Source organism: Neophocaena asiaeorientalis, unplaced genomic scaffold (assembly GCF_003031525.2).
Source record: "Neophocaena asiaeorientalis asiaeorientalis breed wild unplaced genomic scaffold, Neophocaena_asiaeorientalis_V1.1 scaffold239, whole genome shotgun sequence".
In the NCBI taxonomy this organism is placed as follows: domain Eukaryota; kingdom Metazoa; phylum Chordata; class Mammalia; order Artiodactyla; family Phocoenidae; genus Neophocaena; species Neophocaena asiaeorientalis.
In genome coordinates this window covers 509,254-533,158 of record NW_020175103.1, presented here as the reverse complement: position 1 = coordinate 533,158, position 23,905 = coordinate 509,254, and the positions used below count along the sequence as shown (strand labels likewise).

General features: G+C 43.7%; 1 protein-coding gene across 1 annotated transcript; it reads right to left on the bottom strand.

Moving 5' to 3' along the window:
• Nucleotides 1-6,862: 6,862 nt before the first annotated feature.
• On the bottom strand, nt 6,863-15,572 carry GPX6 (glutathione peroxidase 6). Its single transcript, XM_024764317.1, is given in 6 exon segments — nt 6,863-7,069; nt 7,846-7,945; nt 8,763-8,791; nt 8,793-8,881; nt 13,515-13,668; nt 15,486-15,572. Coding segments are annotated over 6 exon segments (666 nt in total).
• Nucleotides 15,573-23,905: the final 8,333 nt, after the last annotated feature.

The window sequence follows — 23,905 nt, the reverse complement described above, 5'->3', positions numbered from 1 at the left end:
TTCTGTTATCCCAAGGAAAAGCGTTACAGAAAGTCGAGGCTAGGAAATAAGTGGTAAAGATTTTTACAAGGAAATATGCCTTTTAAAAACTATATGTAATTTTAAAAAAAACCTTCAAGGATTTGCATGAAATAACTGGCCATATGTGACAAAGTAACTCATTTGAGGTACCTGAAGGTGCCGGATTGGTGAGAGGAGGAACGTGCATCTCTCGGGTGGAGCCGAGGAGGCTGGGCGTTAAGGCCATCTTCCTTCAGCTACAGGTGTCAGCCCGTTTAGTTTCCCTCCAAATCCCGTGCTGTCATTCTCAAGAGCACGGTCAAGATCTGTTGTAACAACCTTCCACCTGGAGCCTCTCAGGAGGGGTGTGGAGGTGGGAGTGCGGACAGGGAGCCAGGAACCTCTGCAGCTTCCGCCTCAGGAAATTTGGTGAGCATCTGAAAAAATCCAACCAGGAAAAAGGCTGTTTACTTCAGTTCCCCCCAATTTTTGTCCTCCTCTGTTCCTCTCGGACTAGGTTTTCACACTCAGGTACTTCTGAAAATCAGTTCGTAGAAGAGGTAACGCCTTCTCCCCTCTAACTCGGTCCCTGCACCCCACGGTGACCCACCTTCCCCGCACCTCCCAGTCGCATCCCCTCGGGGACGAGCAGAGAGCAAAGCTGGAGGGCTCTGGACCACTTCGCGGCTGCGCGCCCCCAGAAGGCCCCGCGTGGGTGGGGGAAGGGCCATGGGAGTCGGGATGAGTCCCAGTTCCCGCCCCGCCCCAGGACAGGCGGGAACTGGGATCACTGAGGTGATGCGGGCAGGGAGGCCGGGACAGGAGAGGGGAGACCCGAGGACCAGTCCAGACTGCGTTCGCAGGGTCAGAACCCGCAGGACCCGGGTGAGTACGAAGACGCGCATCACGCATCCCAGCCCTGAACTTTGGGAATTCAGGCCATAAAAGCATATTCAGTAAAAAAGTGGGTCTATCGCACAGATGTTTCTTTCCATAGTCTTTTACAACAGGGTCTTTATTAAAAGGTCTGGGCTCGAATTCCAGGTGGTTAGGGATGCGGGGGCAGGGAGTGGAGTGGGGAGGGGAGTTCGTCTGCTTTCCGGTTGCGGCCATCTCCGCCGACGCCTAAACTCAGCCGGCAAATCTGAGACTCATCTCAGGGTCGTCACAGTTCCAAAGCCAAGTCGGCCATGGTGATTTTCAAACGTTTTCTCAATGGTTGATTTTTCTAGACTCTAATGGATTTATTTTGTCTACCTCCTCGTTCTCATGAGAGACCGCACCAGAGGCGAAACTCGGGGGTGCTGGGTCCGGGTTGGACGGACAGAGGGGCGACCACCCGAAACCGAATTTTGCTCTTTCTCGGTAGCTGGGAAGATTCATTACAGCGCAGAGAATCAGGGAGGATGGAGCACCTGATATTTGGTGCGTGGGAATCTAGGAATAGTCTGAGCATACAATTTTAACTCTAATTTTGCCTGCTTGAAGGACGTGAAGTTCCCGACGAATGTCTGTTGAAAGGGAGTGGAGAAGGTAATATACACAAAGTTCACACTGAATTTACTTTCCTTATATGTCTTCTGAGCATTAGAAATAGCTGTAATTTGCTTTTTTTCCCCATGTACATAGAGGTAAATTGCCTAAGCGATCCAAAGCGTTGGGGGAGGGCGCTAGTCTCTTGGGATACAGAGATTCAAATCTCACCCCTGCCAATCATTTTTCTACAGACCTTTCCATAAAGGGGAGAGAGCCCTTCCAGTCGCTTTTTGGGGAGTTGATAATTTGGCAGAGACGTGTTCAGGGAAGAACTTTGTCTTTACCATAATAAATTAAGGTTCAGTTAAAAAAAAAAAGCTTTCCCCATATTTCCCCTCATTTTTCAGATCTTTGGTCAAGACTTGTAGTCCAAAAGGATAGACTTTTCTTTCTGTAAAAAGATTTTATGTTGTATATGTAACATTTTGGCAAGTTCGAAACCTGAAAAAGTATCAAACAGACCCTCCTTACCCCTCACCACCATGCCCCCGCCCCCTGCTCCCCAGTCTCCCACCTCATCTCCACCTCCCAGAGAGGGAGCCTTACAGCCTTACAGACACACATACTCATTTCTGTGTTTCCTTCCAAGGACAAGTGCATGCATATAGCATTAACTCACTTTTTACTCAATGAGAGTATCAAACACGCTCTTGTGCACCTTAATCACTTCTAATATCTTGGAGTGATTCCACAGAGAAACATAAAGAACAGGGTTTTTGCTAAAGACAGGCCAAGGTAGAGGACTAGTAGGGAAGAGGGCTCAGAGAAACCTGACTAAAGTTTGGTCAAAAAGGAAGTCTGTCAGATAATACACCTTGAGTTTGGACCCAGGTGGAAACCACAAAGGTCAGAGACTGAGGATACAGAAAACCAAGGGGCTGAATTGTCCATGTCAGCCCTGGGGTCCTAGGAACACCTAATGGCTGAGCGGGGGAGGCACTGTAGCCGTGGTCATGCAGAAGACATGGTAGCCACATGGAATACTAGAGAGATTTTCCTCATTCATCCTTTGTCAAAATTTCAATACCTTCTGCTGCTTCTCCATTCCCTAGAGCAGTGGTCTTCAAATTTTAGCCTGTACTAGTATCACCTGGAAGGCTTTTTAAAACACAGATTGCTGTTCCCACCCACACCCTGGCATCCCCACCCTCCCCAACCCTCATTTATGATTCAGTAAGTCTGAAAGTGATCTAAAAACTGCATTTCTAACAAGTTCTCAAGGGATGCTGTTGGCTGCTGGTCAGTGGACCATGCTTTGAGAATCAATTCCCTAGAGATAGAAGGCAAGAAAGAGAAAATGTTGACTGAGTGAGGGCCTCTACTGGGGATTGCTCCGAATAATGAGTTGTTCATGCAGGGTAGTAGATGGTCTCCATGGCCTGATTCAGATGTGCTTGAAGGATTGTCCATCCATCCCTACCTGCTCTGAGTGTTGGCTCCTAATGGCCCATAGCTGCCCCTTTTTCAGAGTATTACCTTCAGCTGCCATATTCTTCAGAGAATTTCCTTCAGCCAAAGGGAGCTGTCTCACATCGGTTATGCCCCTGGGGCTCGAGGGTGAGCCCATAGCTAAAGATTGACAGACCTGAGTTACAAAAGGCCATCTCTCTTCCTTCAAGATGGAAATAATTATAGTGCAATTTACCTGAAGCTAAATTCCATCAGAAATTGCATCCTTACTTCTCTCTTTACCCTGCCCTATTCTGCTTCACTGATTCCCTCTTCTGAGACTACTCTCTCAGTAAATTATGTGTACCTGACTGCTAGTCACAGGTTCTGTTTTCTGAGACCCGAAGCCAAGTCAAAGAGTATTCACAAGACCACAGAGCAAGATTCAATGGGCTGGCTATGGGAGGGACTTTGGCTACTCTTTATCAGATTTGGGGAATCCAGCTTCCAGAACTAACACGGGCACTCTCAAAGTCCAACAACCACCAGCGTCCATGCAGTCTACGGGGAAGATACTACATCTATGCAATAACTGTCATGGGGGAGACAGTATTGGGGCCTTACTTCCAGGGATGGGCTGCTTAACAAACTGGGAGTAGGATGATTAGAGAAGGTCTGAGTACTGGTTCTCTGAGCTTTAGAACATCCCTGTCCTGTCCAGGGGCTCTCCTCAAAGGTTTTGTGATTAGCGGAGCCTTAGTGATTTTAGATGCCTACTAGGTGGTTTGTTGGGGTAGTAGATTTATGCAACAACACTAGTCTTAGATTCAATTAGCTCAAGTCTATCTAATTTAAATGATAAATTGTGGCAACCTCTGGTTCGAGGAAAAAATTTGCAGCAATAGTAGTGCCAGTAATGATGATGATGATCACCATGATAGCCACTGTAAAGATTTAAAAATAAACAAAAAAAAACCTGCGGGGTTTCCCTGGTGGCGCAGTGGTTAAGAATCCGCCTGCCAATTCAGGGGACATGGGTTCGATTCCTGGTCCGGGAAGATCCCACATGCCACGGAGCAACTAAGCCCGGACGCCACAACTACTGAGCCTGTACTCTAGAGCCCGCAAGCCACAACTATTGAGCCCGTGAGCTACAACTACTGAAGCGCACGAGCCTACAGTCCGTGCCCTGAAACAAGAGAAGCCCGCGCACCGCAATGAAGAATACTGGCCGCAATTAGAGAAAGCCCGCACACAGCAACGAAGACCAAATGCAGCCAAAAATTAAAAAAAAAAAAAATCTGCCATCAATTTAATTAAATTAATTTATTTATTTGGTCGTGCTGCGCGGCTTGTAGGATCTTAGTTCTCCAACCAGGGATTGAGACCGGGAATTGAACCCAGGGCCACAACACTGAAAGCCTGGAATCTTAATCACTCGACCTCCAGGGAACTCCCTCATAGTAAAGTTTTAACTGCTATAACAGACTAGCACTCCTGAGACCCTCCTGGGCAGTCTGCCCCTCCCAGAGTGTTCTGCCTGTGACTTTCCTTGGGGACTAAAGTCTGTTACATGAATTGGTGAGGAAGGGAGAAGTGGAAAGCTGTATCCCTTGATCTTCTCTTTATAAAGACTTTATCATCATCATCATCTGCAACATTCTGATTAGGACTGCTGATTCCACACCTGCCCCTCACCTGCACTCACCTCCCAGTGCAAGGAAATTTGTTTTTCATTTCTCTGTTCTTGGCTCTCCCCAGAACAACCTTTCTTTTCTCTTCAGGGCAGCCACTGGAGGGCACCAGGAATATGACACCTGGATTTTCCAGAGCAGTGGCAGGACTGAGATCTCTCCTGACACTCAGGCATAATGCACTCAGGTTGAAGCCACAGTCCCCCACCTTCATCACTTTAGGTCTTTACTATGGAACAGGTGATATTGTTCCCCTGGAGAATTCACTTTTTCTCCAGCAACTACAGTTTCCTGGTTTGGGCTGAACCAGTATCTTGAGAGAATTCTATACATTGTGTCATCCCATTCTCCTCCACCCACTTCCTGCACCTTGAGTATTCTGATCTGAAAATAGTAACAGATTTGGAACCCTTCTGAGGACTGTTAAGGTTCCTGGAGGTTCTCAAGACCTGCAGAGATTTCAAAGAAACTAAAAAATGAAACCCGCATTTCTCAACACCACTGTAGCTGGTTCTGTAGTCCCCTCACTGCCCTAACTGCCATAGTGCCTAGTAAAAGACTTATGACGTCTCAGATCCTGTGGGTTATGGCCAAGGACAGCCAGGCTTCTTTTTTTTTTTTTTTAATCCATTTTTTTCTTACTAGATTTTGAGTTCAAGAAGACAAAACATCCAAATATTTTCCATTTCTCATGTGTGTCTATCACCTATGAATTTTTAGAGTCTTAAGAATCACTTTCCTGGTCATTTCTGGCTTAGTCTGTCAATTTTCATGTTGCTGTATAAAGATTGTCAGGGGCCACATTTCTGTTTAGGTACTAAACAGGATTATAATGTTTGACATTACTCACCGATATTTAAATTCTGTGTACTTTTTTTAGTGCAAAAAAATCTTTAAGTGCAAGTACCTATGTTCATAGTAATTTGTGAAAAGGAAAAGAAAAACACCTATTTTATTCCTCCTGCAATCTTCTCTTTCCTGTTTCTGATATCCTGAAATCTGTCTTCATATAAAAGACTGAACTTTAATTATAAAACAGCATGGGCTAGATAAGGCTGCCAGCATGTTCTTTACTCCTGTGATTAGGAGTGGGTTTTGTTATGCTTTTCTTCTAATTTAATGTGATTTTAGATTTTTAACAGTGAACAGAAATTAATTTTGTAAACAGAAATATATGCATATTTGTTGAGAGAGAGAGGAGAGAGAGAGATTTTTTAAGAAGCAAGGATTCCTCTCACATAGGGGTTCCCCAGGAGACCTGAATGGGGGGAGGGGTACAGGGGGCTGACTCCAAGAGGTCTGTGTTCATGTCACAGCAACTCTATGAGCAGCCAGTCCCACCCAGTGTTCTTGGATGGGCCAAAAAAAGGACTAGAGCACTTTTGAGAAAACCAAAATACTAAAGAGCTAGGTGAGGTAGTCAAGGAAACAGAAATAAAGTGAGAGAGGAAGTGATATGACTCCACACAAAATATGGGACTGGGAAAACACCAACGGGAAGCCAGACGCTGCAGAATTTTTTTAAATTTGAGATAGTGATAATGATGAGTTTAAAGGGTGAGGAAAAAGCCCATCATTCAGGAAGAAGGAACATCCCTGCCCAGGTGCCATGACCTGAATGCACTAAGGGACAGGCACCAAGGAAGCTTTCTGGTAGGGTCCGACCCACAGGGGCTTTGGGATCCACCATCATGGAGATGTCCCTCCTTTCATGTGAGTTGAGGTTTCAGCTCTCACTCTGCCTTCACAGATCCTACGAGAGAACTACAGGTGTCAGGGAACTAAAGGAAAACTAACCAGGGAGAGGAAGAGTTTAACGTTGCATGCCTGTTTTGGAGGAGGGAAGAGGCTATTAAGGAGATCTTGAGAGTCTTGCTGCCAGTTTCTGTTTTCTTTAAACCTTCAGGATGTGGAAGGAGGGTGTCAGAACTGCTGGGGATTACTTTTTTAGGGACATGGGTAGTACTTTTTTAGGGACATGGGTAGTCCGAACCATCTACCTATAATATGATTTTCCTTTGGAATGGAGTGGAATAAACTTGATACTTTGGGATCAGACAGTTGGGAGTTAGGTTTTGTTTCCCTTAATCTACACACACACACACACACACACACACAGGTATTTGGGCCGTACAGGATGTTTTGGTCATGTGGAAGCTGGGTAGGATGGAATCTGGAGCAAAGATGGATCCTTAAACATGTTCTTTAGGTAGGAGGCAACTTGTGATGATGTCTGGCCCTTCCTATTCGCTTTTGAACTGCTTCATGTACTCCAGGATGTCTGACTTGACTGTGCTGATGGAAGCCCGGTGGAACCAGCATATGACAGGGACTCCATCAGGCCCCACCAGGAACTTCTCAAAGTTCCAGCGGATGTCATGGACCTTCATGGGCTCCCAGAAGAGTTGGCTTGATGAGCCAAAAAAATCAGAGGTTGGAGGGCAGGAGTTCTGGAGCAGAGATATGGAAACAGCAAGACAGGTTTTTTTCTGCTTCTGTGTGGTCCAGTCTTATCCCTACCCCTAGAAATTCTACTCACCTTTATGTATCTCAGTATATTAACTACTTTACATGCTCTTAACGAACCACAGACATTTCAATACATCACTACCAGTACAATCAAACAACCAAGAGCTAGAGGGTATGATAGCAAATAGAAAAATTTCCTCCTTTCCCTGTCTCTCCCTCACTCCCATGATTATATCATGGTGCTTCAATGAAAGACTATCTTCTGTTTTCTTTGGTAAGTCATAACATTTCTTTAGTTTCAGTTTCTTTAGCTGAAAAAAAGGGGTCCTTCCATTCCGGGCTTACATGGTTCTAACACTCTGTGACTCTAAAGTTAATTAGCACATGACACTCTACATATCTATTTCTATGTTTGTCTCTCTGATTAGATATGAATTCCTTCAGGGAAGAGATTATGCCCTATTAATATTTGTTAACTCATTGTGTAGCACAGTTTTTGCACACAACCAGGGATTTTATAAATGATTGTTGAATGAATGAATCATTACCATTCTGTAGGGAAGGTCAGTCTATGTTAGAGCAATCATATGTTATGTTTCCTCTACTTGAAGCTAAAGCCTCACAACAGATATTGCCATGATCCGTGAACTGAGCATTTCTTTCCAAGGAGTCCAAACTCAATCCTAGACTTGAGCCCCACACTTTCAGGGCATCTCTACCTACCTGACCAATCCTTGCCAGGTTTATGTTTGCTTACCTTCAGGAAGCTAAAGATCTCCTGTTCTTTTTCTCCATTCACATCCCCTTTCTCAAAGAGCTGAAAGTTGGGAACAAAGCCACCACCTGGACGTACATACCTGCAATGAACCAGAGTGTTCCTGAGAGGATCCAAATTAAGAAAAGGATGGATAATAATGGCCACCACAACAGGAAATCAGAGGTAAAGAAAGAGAGGCCGTAGACAGGGAAGGTGAGGAAAGAGGTCTTTGGGAATCAGAACTTCATGCACAGGCTTTAGGGAACCAATGGAGAATTCCAAGAAAATTGGAAGGCAAAATATTACTCAGCCATAAAAAAGAATAAAATAATGCCATTTGCAGCAATGGATGGACCTAGAGATTGTCATACTGAGTGAAGTAAGTCAGACAGAGAAGGACAAATATCATATGCCATTGCTTATCTGTGGAATCTAGAAAACAATTATTAAGTAATAAGGAGCTACTGTATAGCACAGGGAACTCTACTCAGTACTCTGTAATGACCTATATAGGAAAAGAATCTAAAGAGTGGATATATGTATATGTGTAACTGGTTCACTTTGCTGTACAGCAGCAACTAAAACAACATTTTAAATCAACTATGCTCCAATAAAAATTTTAAAAAAAGAAAATTGGAAGGTTAGGATTCTTGATTCATTTCTATTTCCTGTATCTTCTCCTTTTTCCTGTGCTTCTTTTCCATTAGATTTCCCGTAGTCTTACCATTAAAGTACTGAAAGGTAGAGAGTATTGAGCACTGCCAGTAGGGCAAGACTGAATTCAAAGCATCATAATGATGTTCTTGAACCCATTTATCTGTCAGTCACCCCAGAAGTCTCCAGAATAAGAAGCCTCTAGGTAGAATGTGGAAGGAAAATCCTGACAGGGTCTTGCAGGGTCCCAAGCAGGCACTTACTTGAGCCCCAAAAGGATCTCTGAGTTTTTTTGCTGGTTCTTGTTTTCCAAATTGGTTGCAGGGAAAGCCCAACACAACTACACCAAAAGGCTTCAGCTCCTCCTGTAGTGCATTCAGTTCTGTAAGTAGAGAGTGAACTGCATGGATAGCCCAGCCAGCAGCCCTACCTTGAGCAGTAAAAGACCACTGATTTATCCACTTTTCACATGAGTAAGCTGAGGACTATGAAGGGGAAGGTTCAAGATTACAGAAATTGAGGAAACAGCAAAAAGCTAGAACATAGGTTTCCAGAAGCGCATCCCAATAGCTGCCATTTTTCTTGTGCAATAGCTCCCATAAGTGGCTCTTCATCATCCAATAGGAGCCCTCCTTTAAAAGCACAGATTGGTTAGTACTCTGTGTGTGTGTGTTAGGGGGAGGGGGGGTTCTGCTTGATTCTGAAGAGAAGTCAGATTTAAATGCCATTGCCTTCCTTAGTTGATGGATTGATTGATTGATCAAAAATGTTTTAAGGAAAGGCAAACAAAATGGACATGCTACCCCCTTCCTCTCACTATGCCCCATGATGACACAACCTGACACGCCAGTCACCTTCCCAGGAGCACTCTTTGGTGCTCTAACCTGGGAGTTGTTGAGGGAATCAGTGAGATGCTAAGCTTAGCTCCAAAGCATTCTCTACCTTTTTGTCAGTTCCAGTGACATAACTGATGTCATTTCCCTGGAACACTCACTGGGATTCTAGGCTTCAAACTCCAAACTGCTCTTTACCACTGCCAGGAAGCTTTCCAACTCTCTGTCTGGACTTGTACCATTATTTCCAACTTTAGCCATTTTCAGTTCAGATTTACTGATTCCATGACCAGCACCAGCCAGTCCTATTCAGACTCAGCTCTATCTGCTGGCATCTCCCCCAAGGACCTCTTCTTAAAAGGAAGTGCTTTCTTCTCTTTATATATTTATTCAGTTACTATCCCTTTTATCTTTAACCATCAAGAATATTTCCTTCTTGAGCTTCCCTGGTGGCGCAGTGGTTGAGAGTCCGCCTGCCGATGCAGGGGACACGGGTTCGTGCCCTGGTCCGGAAAGATCCCACATACCCAGGAGTGGCTGGGCCCGTGAGCCATGGCCACTGAGCCTGTACGTCCAGAGCCTGTGCTCCGCAACGGGAGAGGCCACAACAGTGAGATGCCCGAGTGCAGCAAAAAAAAAAAAAAAAGAATATTTCCTTCCTGTTGCGGAAATACCTAGCAAACTTTGGTTCATCTGGAGTAAAATTTGAATGAGATGCTCTTTATAATTCTCATGAACTAGTTTAATAAATTATAGCACAGCAATACAATGGAAAATTATATCCTTTTTTTTTTTTTTCTTTTTTTGGTCTTGTTCATTTTTTGGCTGCATCACATGGAATGTGGGATCTTAATTCCCCATCCAGGGATGGAACCTGTGCCCCCTGCAATGGAAGCACAAAGTCCTAACCACTGGACCACCAGGTAATTCCCTGGAAAACTATATCTTAAAATGAATGAGGAAACTCATCATGTGGTGACACGGAATAATGTCAAAGATATTTTATTATGTTAAAATGCACTGTGCAGAATCATTTGTGTGTGTGTGTGTGTGAGAGAGAGAGAGAGAGAGAGAGAGGAGACAGAGAAACTGATTTCTTGCATATGCATTAAAGATTTATGCAGGGACTTCCCTGGTGGTGCAGTGGTTAAGACTCAGAGCTCCCAATGTAGGGGGGCTCGGGTTTGATCCCTGGTCAGGGAACTAGATCCCACATGCCTGCTGCAACTAAGAGTTCACATGCTGCAACTAAGGAGCCCACGTGTCTCAACTAAGGAGGCTGCCTGCTGCAACTAAGGCCTGGCACAACCAAATAAATAAATAAATAATAAAATAAATATTTTTAAAAAAAGATTTATGGAAATGTACACCACAAACTGATAACACTCGTTGCCCAAAGGGAAGGGACTGTGGAAGATTTCACTGTAAAGCCCTTTTGTACCTTTTAAATTTTGAATCTTGTGACTGTATTACCTATTCAATAAGTTTAAACTAAAACAGATATAAAAGCAGATTTACATTCCATGGAACTTCTGTTTACACCTCACAACTTTTTAAGCTTACCATATTTTTCAAGCTTAACTTTTTGAAGGGAGGAAAATCCCCACTTGCTAAATGATACTAAACTGTTGTTTAGCCTCTTATAATTCAATCCTGAGATTTTTATAAAAATTAAAAAAGTAGTCTTTAGCTTTTCAGGTTTTCCCTAGAGTTGACTGTACATAAAAATAATAAATATAATGTGACTCCCAAATTCTTTTAAATGTCTTGCTCTTTTCAAAATCTATAATTTGAGAGTATCTTTTTATGCACAATTTCAACATTAAATTGAAAAGGTCTTTAGCTTCTTTTGGTAAATGTGAATCATTTGGTTTTTGTTGTGCTTTGGTGGAGGGGATATTTTAATATAATTTTTGCCTGAATCAAGCAGTCCCCACTGTCTTAGTCCATTCAGGCTGCTAAAACAAAATATCAGACTGGGTGGCTTGTAAATAAATAAATGAGAAATTTATTTCTCACAGTTCTGGAACTTGGAAGTCCAAGATCACGGTGCCAGTACTGTAGGGTTCTGAACAAGACCCTCCTCCAGGGTGCAGACTGCCAACTTCTTCCTGTGTCCTCACATGGTGTAAGGAACTGGGGAGCCCTGTAGGGTATCTTTTGTAAGAGCATTAAGCCCATTCGTGACGGTTTTACCCTCATGACCTAAGCACCTCCCAAAAGCCCCACTTCCTATTGCCATCACATTGGGCATTAGTTTCAATATATGAATTGTGGGGGGACACGAATATTCAAACTGTAGCACTGCTGAATGTTAATTTTCAAATATCAAAATTTGGTGAACTGGGACTTCCCTGGTATTCCAGTGGATAAGACGCTGTGCTTCCATTGCAGGGGGCCCCACGTTCGATCCCTGGTCGGGGAAATAGATCCCGCAAGCATGCCACAACTAAGGAGCCTGCCTGCTGCAACTAAGGGTCCGAATGCTGCAATGAAGATTCCGCGTGCCGCAACTAAGACCTGGTGCAGCCAAAATAAATAAATTAATTTTTAAAAATTTGGTGAACCATATATCTTAGAAGTGAGATTGCAATATGCCTAAATTTAAGTGGTGTTTAAAAAGGAGAAAATTGTTGGATTTCTTATTATTGGAGCGCCATTAAGACAAATTGATAGGACTTTATATTTTTGATCAGTTGACTAGATACTGATGTCAATATGTGAAAAAAATTTCTTAAAATTCATTCATGTATTATTTTGATCCATTTTTTGGTGGCACCGGTATAATTTATCTTTCGAATTTATCTTGAACTTTTAAAAAAAGCTGAAAATAAAGTTCTTGGCATGTCAAAAACTGCATCTATCTCTAGTATAATCCATCTAAAACTTTAACCTTTTCTGGATCAGCAGGAATTCCAAACTCTTTCCCATGAGTGCACAAATAAAACGGAAAATCCACCTCAGCCACCAAAGTTGAGCCAAGTTTGGAGAGATGAAGCATTTTCCCAAATAGCTCTCACTCCAGTTAAATACTATGTAGATAGTAAACTACATTTCCTCTTCTCTGCCATTTGGAGGTGCCTGTGGAACCCAACAGTGTTTTCCAAAATATCAAAGATCAATCGTCTTTCCTGTTACCAGAAGTCACCAGTGAGAAAGATAAAATCAGCCCCTGAAAGCTAGATTCTGGCCTGGGAGTCACAGCTAGGGTTTGGTATTCTCCTGTTGAACATAAACAGTTTCACAGAAGATCAATATCGTACAAGTGACCATGATGAATCAAGGCAGAAACAAGAACCACTCCATAATCATGTTTGGGGTTTTTTGTTTTTCTTTTTTGGCTGCGTTGGGTTTTCGTTGCTACGCACAGGCTTTCTCTAGTTGTGGCGAGCGGAGGCTACTCTTCGTTGCGGTGTGCGGGCTTCTCATTGTAGTGGTTTCTCTTGTTGCAGAGCACGGGCTCTAGGCACGTGGGCTCCATAGTCGTGGCTCATGGGCTCTAGAGCGCAGGCTCAGTAGTTGTGGCACACGGGCTTAGATGCTCCACAGCATGTGGAATCTTCCCGGACCAGGGCTCCAACCCGTGTCCCCTGCATTAGCAGGCAGATTCTTAGCCACTGTGCCACCACAGAAGCCCCTTAATCATATTTTAACCACACAATACATGAACATTATCCAGATCACAAAAATGACCAAGCATCATCCTATTCTTACCAATCTAAGTGATTGCTGTTTCTTTACCCTTGCTTTATTCCTCCTACTCTGTAGATATGATTTGTTAAGATACCCAGTCATTGGCTTCCCCCAAATCACCTAACACAAGCCGAGATCCTCAAGTCCTCAAGTCCGTTCTAACATCTTCTTACTGAGAGCCCCATGGTTGTCTACAGTATATGTTTTCCCTCAGAACGTCAAGCAACAAACTCAACTACAGATATGTTCCTGGAGGTCTTTGACTAAATCTTTGGGAGAATCTTCATTTTCATATCTGGGGGTAATTCTCCTGGCATTCTAAGGAGCAGAGAGCAGTGGCAGGATTTAGGGGAATAGTCACATGATGATCAGCTATCCCCGCCACATCCCCCTGTTTCCTCCTAATAACAAAGTAGCAAAACCTTCTGGACTTAGAATATGGTCATCTGACAAAGCTAGTTCCAAGAGAGGTGAAACATGAATTCTTACCAGGATACTGAGCTGCCAAGCCTCAATAGGTGGCCACATTGACAAAGAGGACGTGCTTGCCCGCATACTGCTTGAACTGGATATACTCCTCGCCATTGAGGGTGAGGGCTCCATACTCATAGATGGTGCCTGTCACCCCCTTATAGCAATCCATCTGGAATGTGACACAAATAACCATAATGATGCAATGATAAGACAAACGATAATCCCCAATATCTGTGGACTTTTTTTAAACTCTAAGAACTGAAGAGAATTTTCAAAGTGATATTTTTAGTTATGGCTAATGCCACAGGTAGAACTTATATCTTCTAACTTACAATCTTTTTTTTTTAACGGTGGGACAAGCACTTTATAATCCTCTTCCCATTCCTGGAATATGAACACAATTTCCCTCCATTCTCCGATCTACAATTTACCTGCAGTCTCCTCCACAGCCTAACACCACATTCCAGTCATCCCACCCCTTCTCAAGTATTCTTAACAGATTTTGGTAGAGCTTCTCATAACAGAAATATGTTTTACATAAATTTCTCATCTATATAGTCTTACATTGTAATTTCCTTCCCCCAGAGCCCAGCAAATAACTTGTTCCTCCTCTGGATCCCACTGAAGGCACCTTCCAGAGTTTTGTTGGTGGGAGCTCACTGGTACCTACAGAATTCATCCTCGACACCCCTTTCTTCTTATCTCTATGTGAAACAGGAAGCAAAGGGAAGAGACTTCCTACGCACAAGCATGCCAAGGGAAAGAGCGAACAGGACCTGGAGCAAAAAGCTAAAATGCTGTTATCTGAGGAGAGGGACTCCTGGAGATGTGGAGAAAAGGCATAGAATTTTAGAGTAATTTAAGTGAGTTTCAGTTACTCTAAAATTCTATGTACGTAAATGTCTGCCCCATGCAGTGAAGGAATTGCTTGTGGGTCAGCTCCTGTGGGGAGAGTGCGGCAGAAAACTCTTTTATCATTTTCTAAGCCTGTTAGTTCTGTCACTAGGATACCAGGCATAGCTTCCCCTTCACTATCCTTGGAGAGAAGGAGGCTGACGTAGGGCAGGCACGTTCCCTGTGTTCCATACACATCTGTGCACAGACATTAATCCAAATATTTGAGAGTATTAGCCTAAGAAAGCCACCAAGAAAGGGCTGTCATCTATGTGCCTGCATTCTCTTTTGCGTTCATGCTACCTCAGCTCTCTGCTGAAGAGTTTCTAGCATTTGCCTTTCTTTCTAGTACAATTTTTTTTTAAAAAGTGGAAATCATCCTGTGAGCTGTCATTTGTGTGCCTCCATTTTCCTTGTCTTCATGCTGCCTTAGCTCTGGGCTCAACAGCTTCCAGCTGTCTGTTTCACACATGGATATCACCCTGTGATCCAAGCTTTGTTTCCAGGATGCCACATCACCTCCCCTGAAATTAAAATTGGCCAGCAACTCTCTGGGCCTTTTGTGTTTTATTATTCCCTGAAAAAGAAAAAACAAACAAAAAAACCCCTCTCCCAACCCTAAAACTCCTTAGGGCACATTTCAGCACCAACTTCTTTTCCACCTGCCCCGAGATTTCACCCTCCCCAAGAGCAACCAGTTCAGCTTCCCTCTAATCCAGTTGCTGCGTCATGTCCTCTTTCCCGGACCCGCAATAGTGCCTGAGGTTCCAGACCAGAGTGGAGGGGACGGGCTCTGGGGTATCAAGCGGCCACCAGGGGGAGTGGCAAAGAGGAACGCAGCGAGAGCAGCCTGCATCCTTGGCCCACTTTCGGCCCAGTGACCCACCAGGCTCAGGGGAGACGATCCACGTAAAGAGAGTTTAGGAGAGCCTCTGCCTCACAGGACAGCAGTGGCAGTGGCAGATGTCAGTTTGGAAGGGCTGGGAAGATGGATCTCGTCCTTCGTAGAGGGGGAGAAGGGAGAACTCCTTGCATCCTTGGCGGCCAATTTAGTCATCACTAAATTGTCTAAATTCCCTGCGGGACACTCACCTTCATCTGTTGCTGCTTCGGGGTCGGCTGAGCGGAGCCGACCAGGAACAGTGAGAAAAGACAGTAGGCCCAGAACTGCGGGATCATGGCTGGAACTAGGAGTTGTAGGCGAGCCTCAGGTCCCCAGGGATCTCGGCTCCTTTTGAGCCCCTGGCAGGGACCAGTTTGAAGATGAGCCCTCCAATCGCAGAGCAGCATTAGCACATGGGCAACCCCCCCTTCCCTGCCACCCCGCTCTCCCTCCCCTTTCTTCTTCCCTCTCTCCAACCTTCCCCTCCCCCTCCCCCTCCCCCTTTCCGCCCACTCCTGCAAGCCTTGAAGGCTCAGAGCACCCAGTGCCTCCGGGTCAGGCCACCCGCTGGTGTTCTGGCGCCCCGTGCTCTGGCAGGTGAAGGCGGAGGCTTCCCTCTTTGGAACTTGAAGTACTGTCTTTACCTTCTCCAGGCAGTTCCTAGGTGCTGGCTCTGCATCCAGGAAGTAAAGCCACCATCACTGAATCAGAATCTGCTTTTAAAAATTAAGATCCTCATGTAATTTACACACAAGCTAAAGTTTGAGAAGCATCGTCCAGATGACTATTAATCCTTTGTACTGTTCCCTCAGACTTTCATCACTTAGTCAACAGCACACTGTATTTTCTAATTATGAAGTCCAGATGTGGGGACCTGCATGTCTCAGACCCTTTGCCCTGAGATCTGTCCCCTGGAGAAGGGCTTGTTAATGCAGGAGTAACACAGACGACGGATACACATTCACAGGGGGAAGTTATCCAGGAGAAAGATCTAAACTGTGCATTAGGGAACTGCCTTGGGCTCGACTGAGCTTCATTCTCTGTAAATTATTGTAATCATCTCTACCCCACTTACTCCATAAAACTATTTACTGTGAGGTCCTAATAAGGTAACAATCTGAAAGTTGTTGCAAAGTATTTGAATGGGTGAAGAGTCAGAGTTGTTTCTCCCACCCCTCCTCCCTCCCATCTGCTCCCTTCGGCTTTTCACTGCCAGCTCAGCTTTACTAAACTCCCTTGTTTATTGAAGTGATAACTTCTTCCTTTTCAGTTCTAAGCCCCTTGACATCCAGTCCCCTCCATCCGCCCTGCCTCTTCCAGGTTTGCACAAAAGCCTTTCTCTGCTCCTGAAACTTAAGTCTGGATGGGGTTGAATTCTCATGAACTCTGTTGGAAGATAAGCTTTCTGTTATCTCAGATTTCTTCTCAAAGGCCTATAATCTATGGCCTGACGGCTGATATCTGATCCAGCCAAGCAGGTCCTCGAGGCATTTAGAGCAGTCATGCAGAAGGCGTCCCTCTTTTGGCACAGACCTACACACATTCCCAAGCTCCTTGGCCTCTTGCCCTTCTCATTTTTAAAAATGGCTGAACCTTAGACTGTGAAGCTATAGCGACCATTGAGTTCAATACCCATGATAAGGGTATTGACTAGCTCCTTATCTCAGAAAAAGCTAATGTCTCTGTACCTTAGTTTTCTTATCTGTAAAATCAGGGTAATAATAGTGTCTACCTCCTAGGGCTGCTTTGAGGATGGAAAAGAACTCAGCCCAGGGCCTGAAACATGTAAGCAACTGGAAGTCTATTTATCATCCACATGTTCATCTTTATGCATCAGAAAACTGAAGCCCACAGAGAGAAGGGACATCTCAAAGGTCACAGGTTAGTAATGGTGAAGTGAAAGCAAATTCCTGATTCTTACCATAGAACCCTTGCTCTGGTTCCACATGGATCATCAGTTGTTGTGACTAAATCTTCAATGTCTGAGGCGATTTACTTTTGCTCATCTTGCAATAACTAGCCCTTGAGTGGTGAGGAGACACTTCTGAATAGACCTTATCAGTAAGTTAAATAGTATAAAACCCCAACTTCCCATGTTCCTATTCCAATATTCCTAAGTTTTTGAGCACCCTGGGTCCTGGCCTCCAGTAATGAGAAGTGAAGGTACAGAGCACACACTGAGCAGGAGGAAAGGGGCAGACATCTCATGTCCCTGATCCCCCTGAAGGTATTTCAGGGCTACAATTCCCCTTCACTCCTCCTCTGGAGCCATAGTTCACATCCCTATTAGCTCCTTCCAGGAGCTTTGCTTTCATCCCTTAGTTTGTCTCTTCACTTCCGTTGAGGCCAGGGCGGGCCACCCCAAAATATGCCTTAATGGCAGACTTTCCTGGTGGTGCAGTGGTTAAGAATCCGCCTGCCAATGCAGGGCAGACGGGTTCGAGCCCTGGTCTGGGAAGATCCCACACGCCGCAGAGCAACAAAACCCCTGCGCCACAACTGCTGAGCCTGCGCTCTAGGGCCCGTGAGCTACAACTACTGAGCCCACATGCCACAACTACTGCAGCCCGGGCGCCTAGAGCCCGGGCGCCTAGAGTCCACGCTCCGCAATGAGAGAAGCCACCACAAAGAGAAGGCTGCGCTCCACAATGAAGAGTAGCCCCTGCTCGCTGCAACCAGAGAAAGCCCGCACGCAGCAACAAAGACCCAACGCAGCCAAAAGTAAATAAATAAATTGCTGTTGTTTAAAATATATATATATTTATATGCCTTAATGCCATGTTGATTATTTTGAATTAGTTACTTAAGAAATGATTGACGCAAGAGAGACACTTTGACCCTCCTCTCTGTCTCCCTGAAAGCAGGAAATAAATCTCCCATGTGAAAGGTACATTCCCTGCGTCTGGAGGCATCAGGACATGTTTATCACCAGAGAAAGGGAATTTGGGCAGAGAAGCTGTATAAACAAACCCTGTTACTTCTTCAATTTACTACCCCAAGCCCAAACTCTGTTTAGATTTTTCACTAATTAAGCACCCAAAGCCTAAGTTTCTTTGTCTTGTCAAGTCCTCACATATTTATTGGTCTTTGTCTAGAAAGTATAAAAGCTGCCTGCTTTGACCACTTCTGGGGACCCATTTCTATAAGACCTCCCTGCACACAAATTAAAATTTGTTTCTTTTTCTCCTGTTAATCTGTCTTGTGTTGATTTTATTATGAGTCTAGCCACAATAACTCAAGAGGGATAGAGGGAAATTTCCTCCTTCCCATACTTCCCAGATCTTCTCCAGTCTCTCTTCCTCCACACTTTGCTTCTATTCTATGACTTTTCTAAAGGTCAGTTTTGTTGACATCGCTCATATTTAAAATACTTTGATTCCTCCCTAATTCTTACACTTTCAATCTGAAATTCTCCCATGGGGCACTCATCTTTCCTGATTTGACATTAGTTAAATTTTCAGGTGTACCCTTCCCTCCATAAATGTTATGTTTCTGGCAGATTGAACTGTCTTCATCACTCAAAATCCACCTATCTAGGTGTTGATTCTTGACATTTTAGGTAAAATCTGGCCAGTACTTTGGGATCATTCCTGAAAGATTTTTTGACACCTTAATTGCATGTTTTTGTTCAAAATGATGGGATACAATTATCAAACAAGACCTCAGAGGTAACTCTCTGAGGCCTGAGTCACAAATCAGGGGTCTAGTGAGCTTGATGAGGGCTTGAACTTAAGCCATAGAGTCAGTCTCACTGCCTTTCTCAAATAGCCTAGGGCTAGGGCAGAAGAGGATGGGAGACTCATATCAATTTGTCTCAATCACTATTTCTTTGACCCAAGCAGTTTAGATGACATAGACAGGACTCCTAAGAAGAGAAATGATTTGTACAAGGTCACAGGATGTTATGGGCTGAGTTATATTCCCCCGCAAAAGGTATATTGAAATCCTAACCTGCAGGACCTCAGAATGTGACTTTATTTGAAAGTAGTATCTTTGCCAATGTAATTAGTTAAGATGACGTCATAACTGGAGTAGGATGGACACCTAATCCAATATGACTGATATCCTCATAAAAAGATGGCCTTGTAAAGTACGTAAAGAGATTGGAGTTGTGCTGCCACAAGCCAGGGGATGTTTGGGCTTACCAGAAGCTGGAAGAGGCAAGGAAGGATCCTTCCCTACAGGTTTCAGAGGGAGCATGGCCGTGGTGACACTTTGAGTTCAGACTTTAGCCCCCCAAACTGTGAAACAATACAGTTCAATAGTTCTAAGCCACTTAATTTGTGACACTTTGTCATGGCAGCCCTAGGAAACTAATTCCTGTAAATAAGTCTCAGTTCAGAGATAAGAACTGAGTGCTCTCTGATTTCCGACAAGTTTCTTCCATTGCCTTATGTCTACCCCACATTCACCATAAAGTTCTTTCATTCTCAGTTTCTTTGATTGTAAAGGAAACAAAATTCTTTATTGCGTCCATACAGGCCTTCACCTTAGTTCCAGAATGAAACTATTTCTTTATTTACCTGAACCTCAACTTAGAGATTCAAGCCTCTGCTTGATTCTAACTGAAATATTTTTCGGATTTAATCTATCTCCCTAGGTACATGGACCCTCCTCTCAGGACTCCAGGATTTTCTTCTCTGGACTCCAGGGATTTTCTTCTCTGTTTTGCAAAGGAAAGACATAGACTTTAATTGCAGATCTGCCACAATTTTGTAATGCCATTCCATACTGTAAATGATATTTTTCATTTTGCCCTCACTACCAGAGTAGAAATAACTCAGGAGAGTAAGATTTCCCCCGCCCCCCCGCACCATGCAGCATGTGAGATCTTAGTTCCCCAACCCGTGCCCCCTGCACTGGGAATACAGAGTCTTAACCACTGGACTGCCAGAGAGTCACTTGACTTCAAATCTAACTTTCTTTTGTTTGTTTTAAAATCGCCTTTGACTTCCTTAAATCCATTAACTACACATAGTGGGAATTTGAGTCTGTAACAGGGAAGAACTAACCTGACTCCATATTGAATCTATTTCTTTAAGTTGTAGCCTTTGTGCTCTATAGCTAATTGCCTCCTGCCCAGCCTTGCTAACTCTGTACATAGGCATGTTAATCATAAATTGAATGTGGCCTGTAGCTTGAAGTATACAGAATAGTCCCCTTCCAGAAGCTCCACCTCCCATGCTTAACCTTTAAAGCTAAACTACTTTTGCTTAGCTTGTAGGTATACTAATCATTAGAAAGATAATTTTCCCTTGCTTGGTGACCACTCATCCACATAGAGATAAGGAGTTGCAGAACAGGAAATAACATCTGTCTTGTTGAAGATTTACAGGAGCATCATGGCCAACCCTACAGTGAACAACTCAAGAACAAACGATGACCACGTCCCCTCCAAGATCTGGCTGGCACCAAGAAGTCTGCAACAACTCGTCACCTCTTGACCTCACTTCCTCCCATTTCCCTCTCTTTGTAGCATAACAGAAGCTTGTATTCAAACCCAAACAAGATGGTTCTTTAGGACATTAGTCTGCCATCTTCTTGGTTTGCAGGTTTTCTGAATAAAGTCTCTATTCCTTGCCCCAACACCTTGTTTCTCGACTTATTGGCCTGTTGTGTGACAAGCAGTATGAGCTTGGACTTGGTAACAAGGTGAATGATGTATGGTGTAGTTTCCTTTTTTGTAACATTTTTATCCATGTTTGTGTCTACTATTGCCTCATCCTTGAGGACACCTCAGATCCAGGCTGGCTGTGGCCCTTAATGTCTTCCTTAAGGCAACTTGCCCTGAAGCAAAGTATTCCTGTAGGCTCTGCCACTATTGCCAAAGCTTCCATCCTCATCTGCTCCAAGAAATAATTCTAGGGTTTGGTGAGACAAAAGGGATAATGTGTAAAGAAGAATGTATACTTTCCCAGGTAGGGCCTGTATCTATTATTTCCACCTTAATGTACCAGGGAAGTGCCACTGTGTCCATGCACAGCCACGGGCATCTGAGACACCCACAGCACCCGCAAGAGCTAAGCAATTTATTTGGCCACAGAACCAGGCATCCCCCAATAAGGCATAGTCCCAAAGTTTCTGTAACTCAGGCCTTGCTCCTCCCTCAGAAGGAAAGACTATGCCATCTCATCAAATACTGCAAACCACAATCCAACAATTAACCTGGGGGTAGGAGTTTGGACTAAAAGATGACTGCTTTAAGTCCTTTCACATTTAATAATCTTTTAATATTTCCTTTTAATATGTTCTTTTATATGTTCAGGTCTCTTGTTTATCTAATTTGACCAATTTTCACCTTGCGAAGACTGAGAAGTGAGAGTATTGCCTCAGCAAACTCTAAAATTGTAGTGCTCAAGTATTGCAGCTTCCTTAATTCATGTATGGAAAGGCAGAGGCCCAGAAAGTAGAGTAATCGACACTTCTGACCTTGGAAAGCCTCTGTCACTGGACCAAGTTAGGGGCAACTGACAGACGTGAGTCAAGTTTGACTTCTCCCACTTGATTTATTTATTTATTTATTTTTGGCCACGCCACGTGTCAAGCAGGATCTTAGAACCAGTGTTCCCTGCAGTGGAAGCTCAGAAGCAGTTTAGATGATCCTTACTTCGAATGGTTCAACACCAGCTGGTAGGTTCCTGCACTTCTCAACAGATCTCAGGGCCAACTCTTTGTATTCCCTGGACAACGACCTCAGGAGGATAAGTCAGTAGAAACAAGTGATGCTAGGAGGAATTTGCTCCCAGAGACAGAATGGGGGAGGAAATAGAGAAGAAATAAGGTAGTGATAAAGGGAGATGGGAGATAAAGAACAAAGTATGAAGGAGGAGAACTAACACGTATTGACTCCCTTCTTACTCTGTATCAGGCATATTTCTATAGATTTTCTTAATCATTACCAAAATAGCCATAAGGTTAATATTTTCTCCATTTTATAAATAATGTTATGAATACAAAGTAGAAATAATTCCCCTAAGTTACAGATCTGTGTCAAACTGGGACTCACATTCAAGTGTGTTCTGATCCAAAATCCAAAGTATGTAGTAGCCTAAACGATAACATCCAAAGATACCATATTTTAATCCCTGGAACCTGTAAATGTTATATTATATGTCAAAGATTTTGCTTATGTGACTAAGTAAAGGATTTTGAGATGAATGGATTATCCTGGATTATCTGGGTGGGCCCTAAATACGATCACATGTATTCTTATAAGAGGAAAGCAGATGGAGATTTTACTATAGAAGACAGGAGATATAACAATTGAAGCTAGAGGTTGGAGTGATGCCAGGAAGGAGTCACAAACCTCTTTTTATATTTTCCATAACGTGTTCCTTATTTCCTTCTGATCCCTTACAAGAAGCATCCTTTAATATCATATTTCTACCAACAGTTAGTTCAAGGCATTCTAGGCTTTTCCTATCATGTCCTTCAAGATTATTCCAGCCTCAACCCATTATCCAATTCCAAAGCCACATCAATATTTTTAGGTATTTGTTACAGTATCACCTGCTTTTAGGTACCGAAATCCATATTAGTTTCCTTTGGCTGCTGTAACAAGTTACCACAAACAAACCTGGTGACTTAAAAGAACAAACCTTTATTCTCTCATAGCTCTAGAGATCAGAAGTCCAAAGTCAGTTTCACTGGACCAAATCAAGTGGCGACTCTAGGGGAGAATCTGTTTCTTACCTCATCCAGTTTCTTGTGCTTCTGGCTCTCCTTGGTTTGCGGCTGCATCACTGTAATCTTTGCCTTCATGGTCACATTGCCTTCTCTCTTTCTGTCTGTAGTCTAATCTTTCTCATAGAGCACTTAAGAACTGACAAGACGGTAACGCACTACCAAGCCAATTGTGCAGAAAAAGAAACTGAACACTAATAACATTTTTTTCTCATGAAGGGCTAATATCTCTCCAGGTAGAGTTGAATTTCTGATTTGAAGGCCTCTTGCATGTAGGGGGTATGTGATTCTCCAGACACCAACTTGGTGTTCAACAGTTCAATTCAATTCTGACACCAACTCCCAACTCTTCTCATTTTAAGGGCTCAGTTTCACAAGATTGCCCCCACTTCAGGGACCAGTTGTAAATCCCAGCATGGGGGCACCCATCTACTAATTGATTAACTATAAATTGAGGGTTCCCACGACCCTCTCTTCACTTTTGATAATTTACTAGAATGACTCACAGAATTCAGGAAATCACTTTACGTACATTTACTGGTACGTTATAAAGGATGTAACTCAGAGACAGCCAAATGGAAGAAATGCAAGGCAAGGTATGGGGGGATGTGCGGATATGGAGTTTCCATGCCCTCTCCAGGTATGTCACCCTCCCAATGCTTCCAGTGTTTATCAACCAGGAAGCTCTCAAACCCTGTCATTTAGAGTTTTTTATGGAGGTTTCCTTACAAAGGCATGATTGATGAAATCAATGACCGCTGGTGATTGAATTCAATCTCCAGGCCTTCTCCATTCCCTGGAGAGAGGGCAGGGCTGGAAGCTCCAATTCTCTAATTATGACTTGGTCTTCCTGACTAGCAGCTTGCATCCTGAAGTTATGCAGGAGCCCCCAGCCACCAGTCTTCTCATTAGCACGCATCCCACTCAGGAGATTTCAACAGCTTTA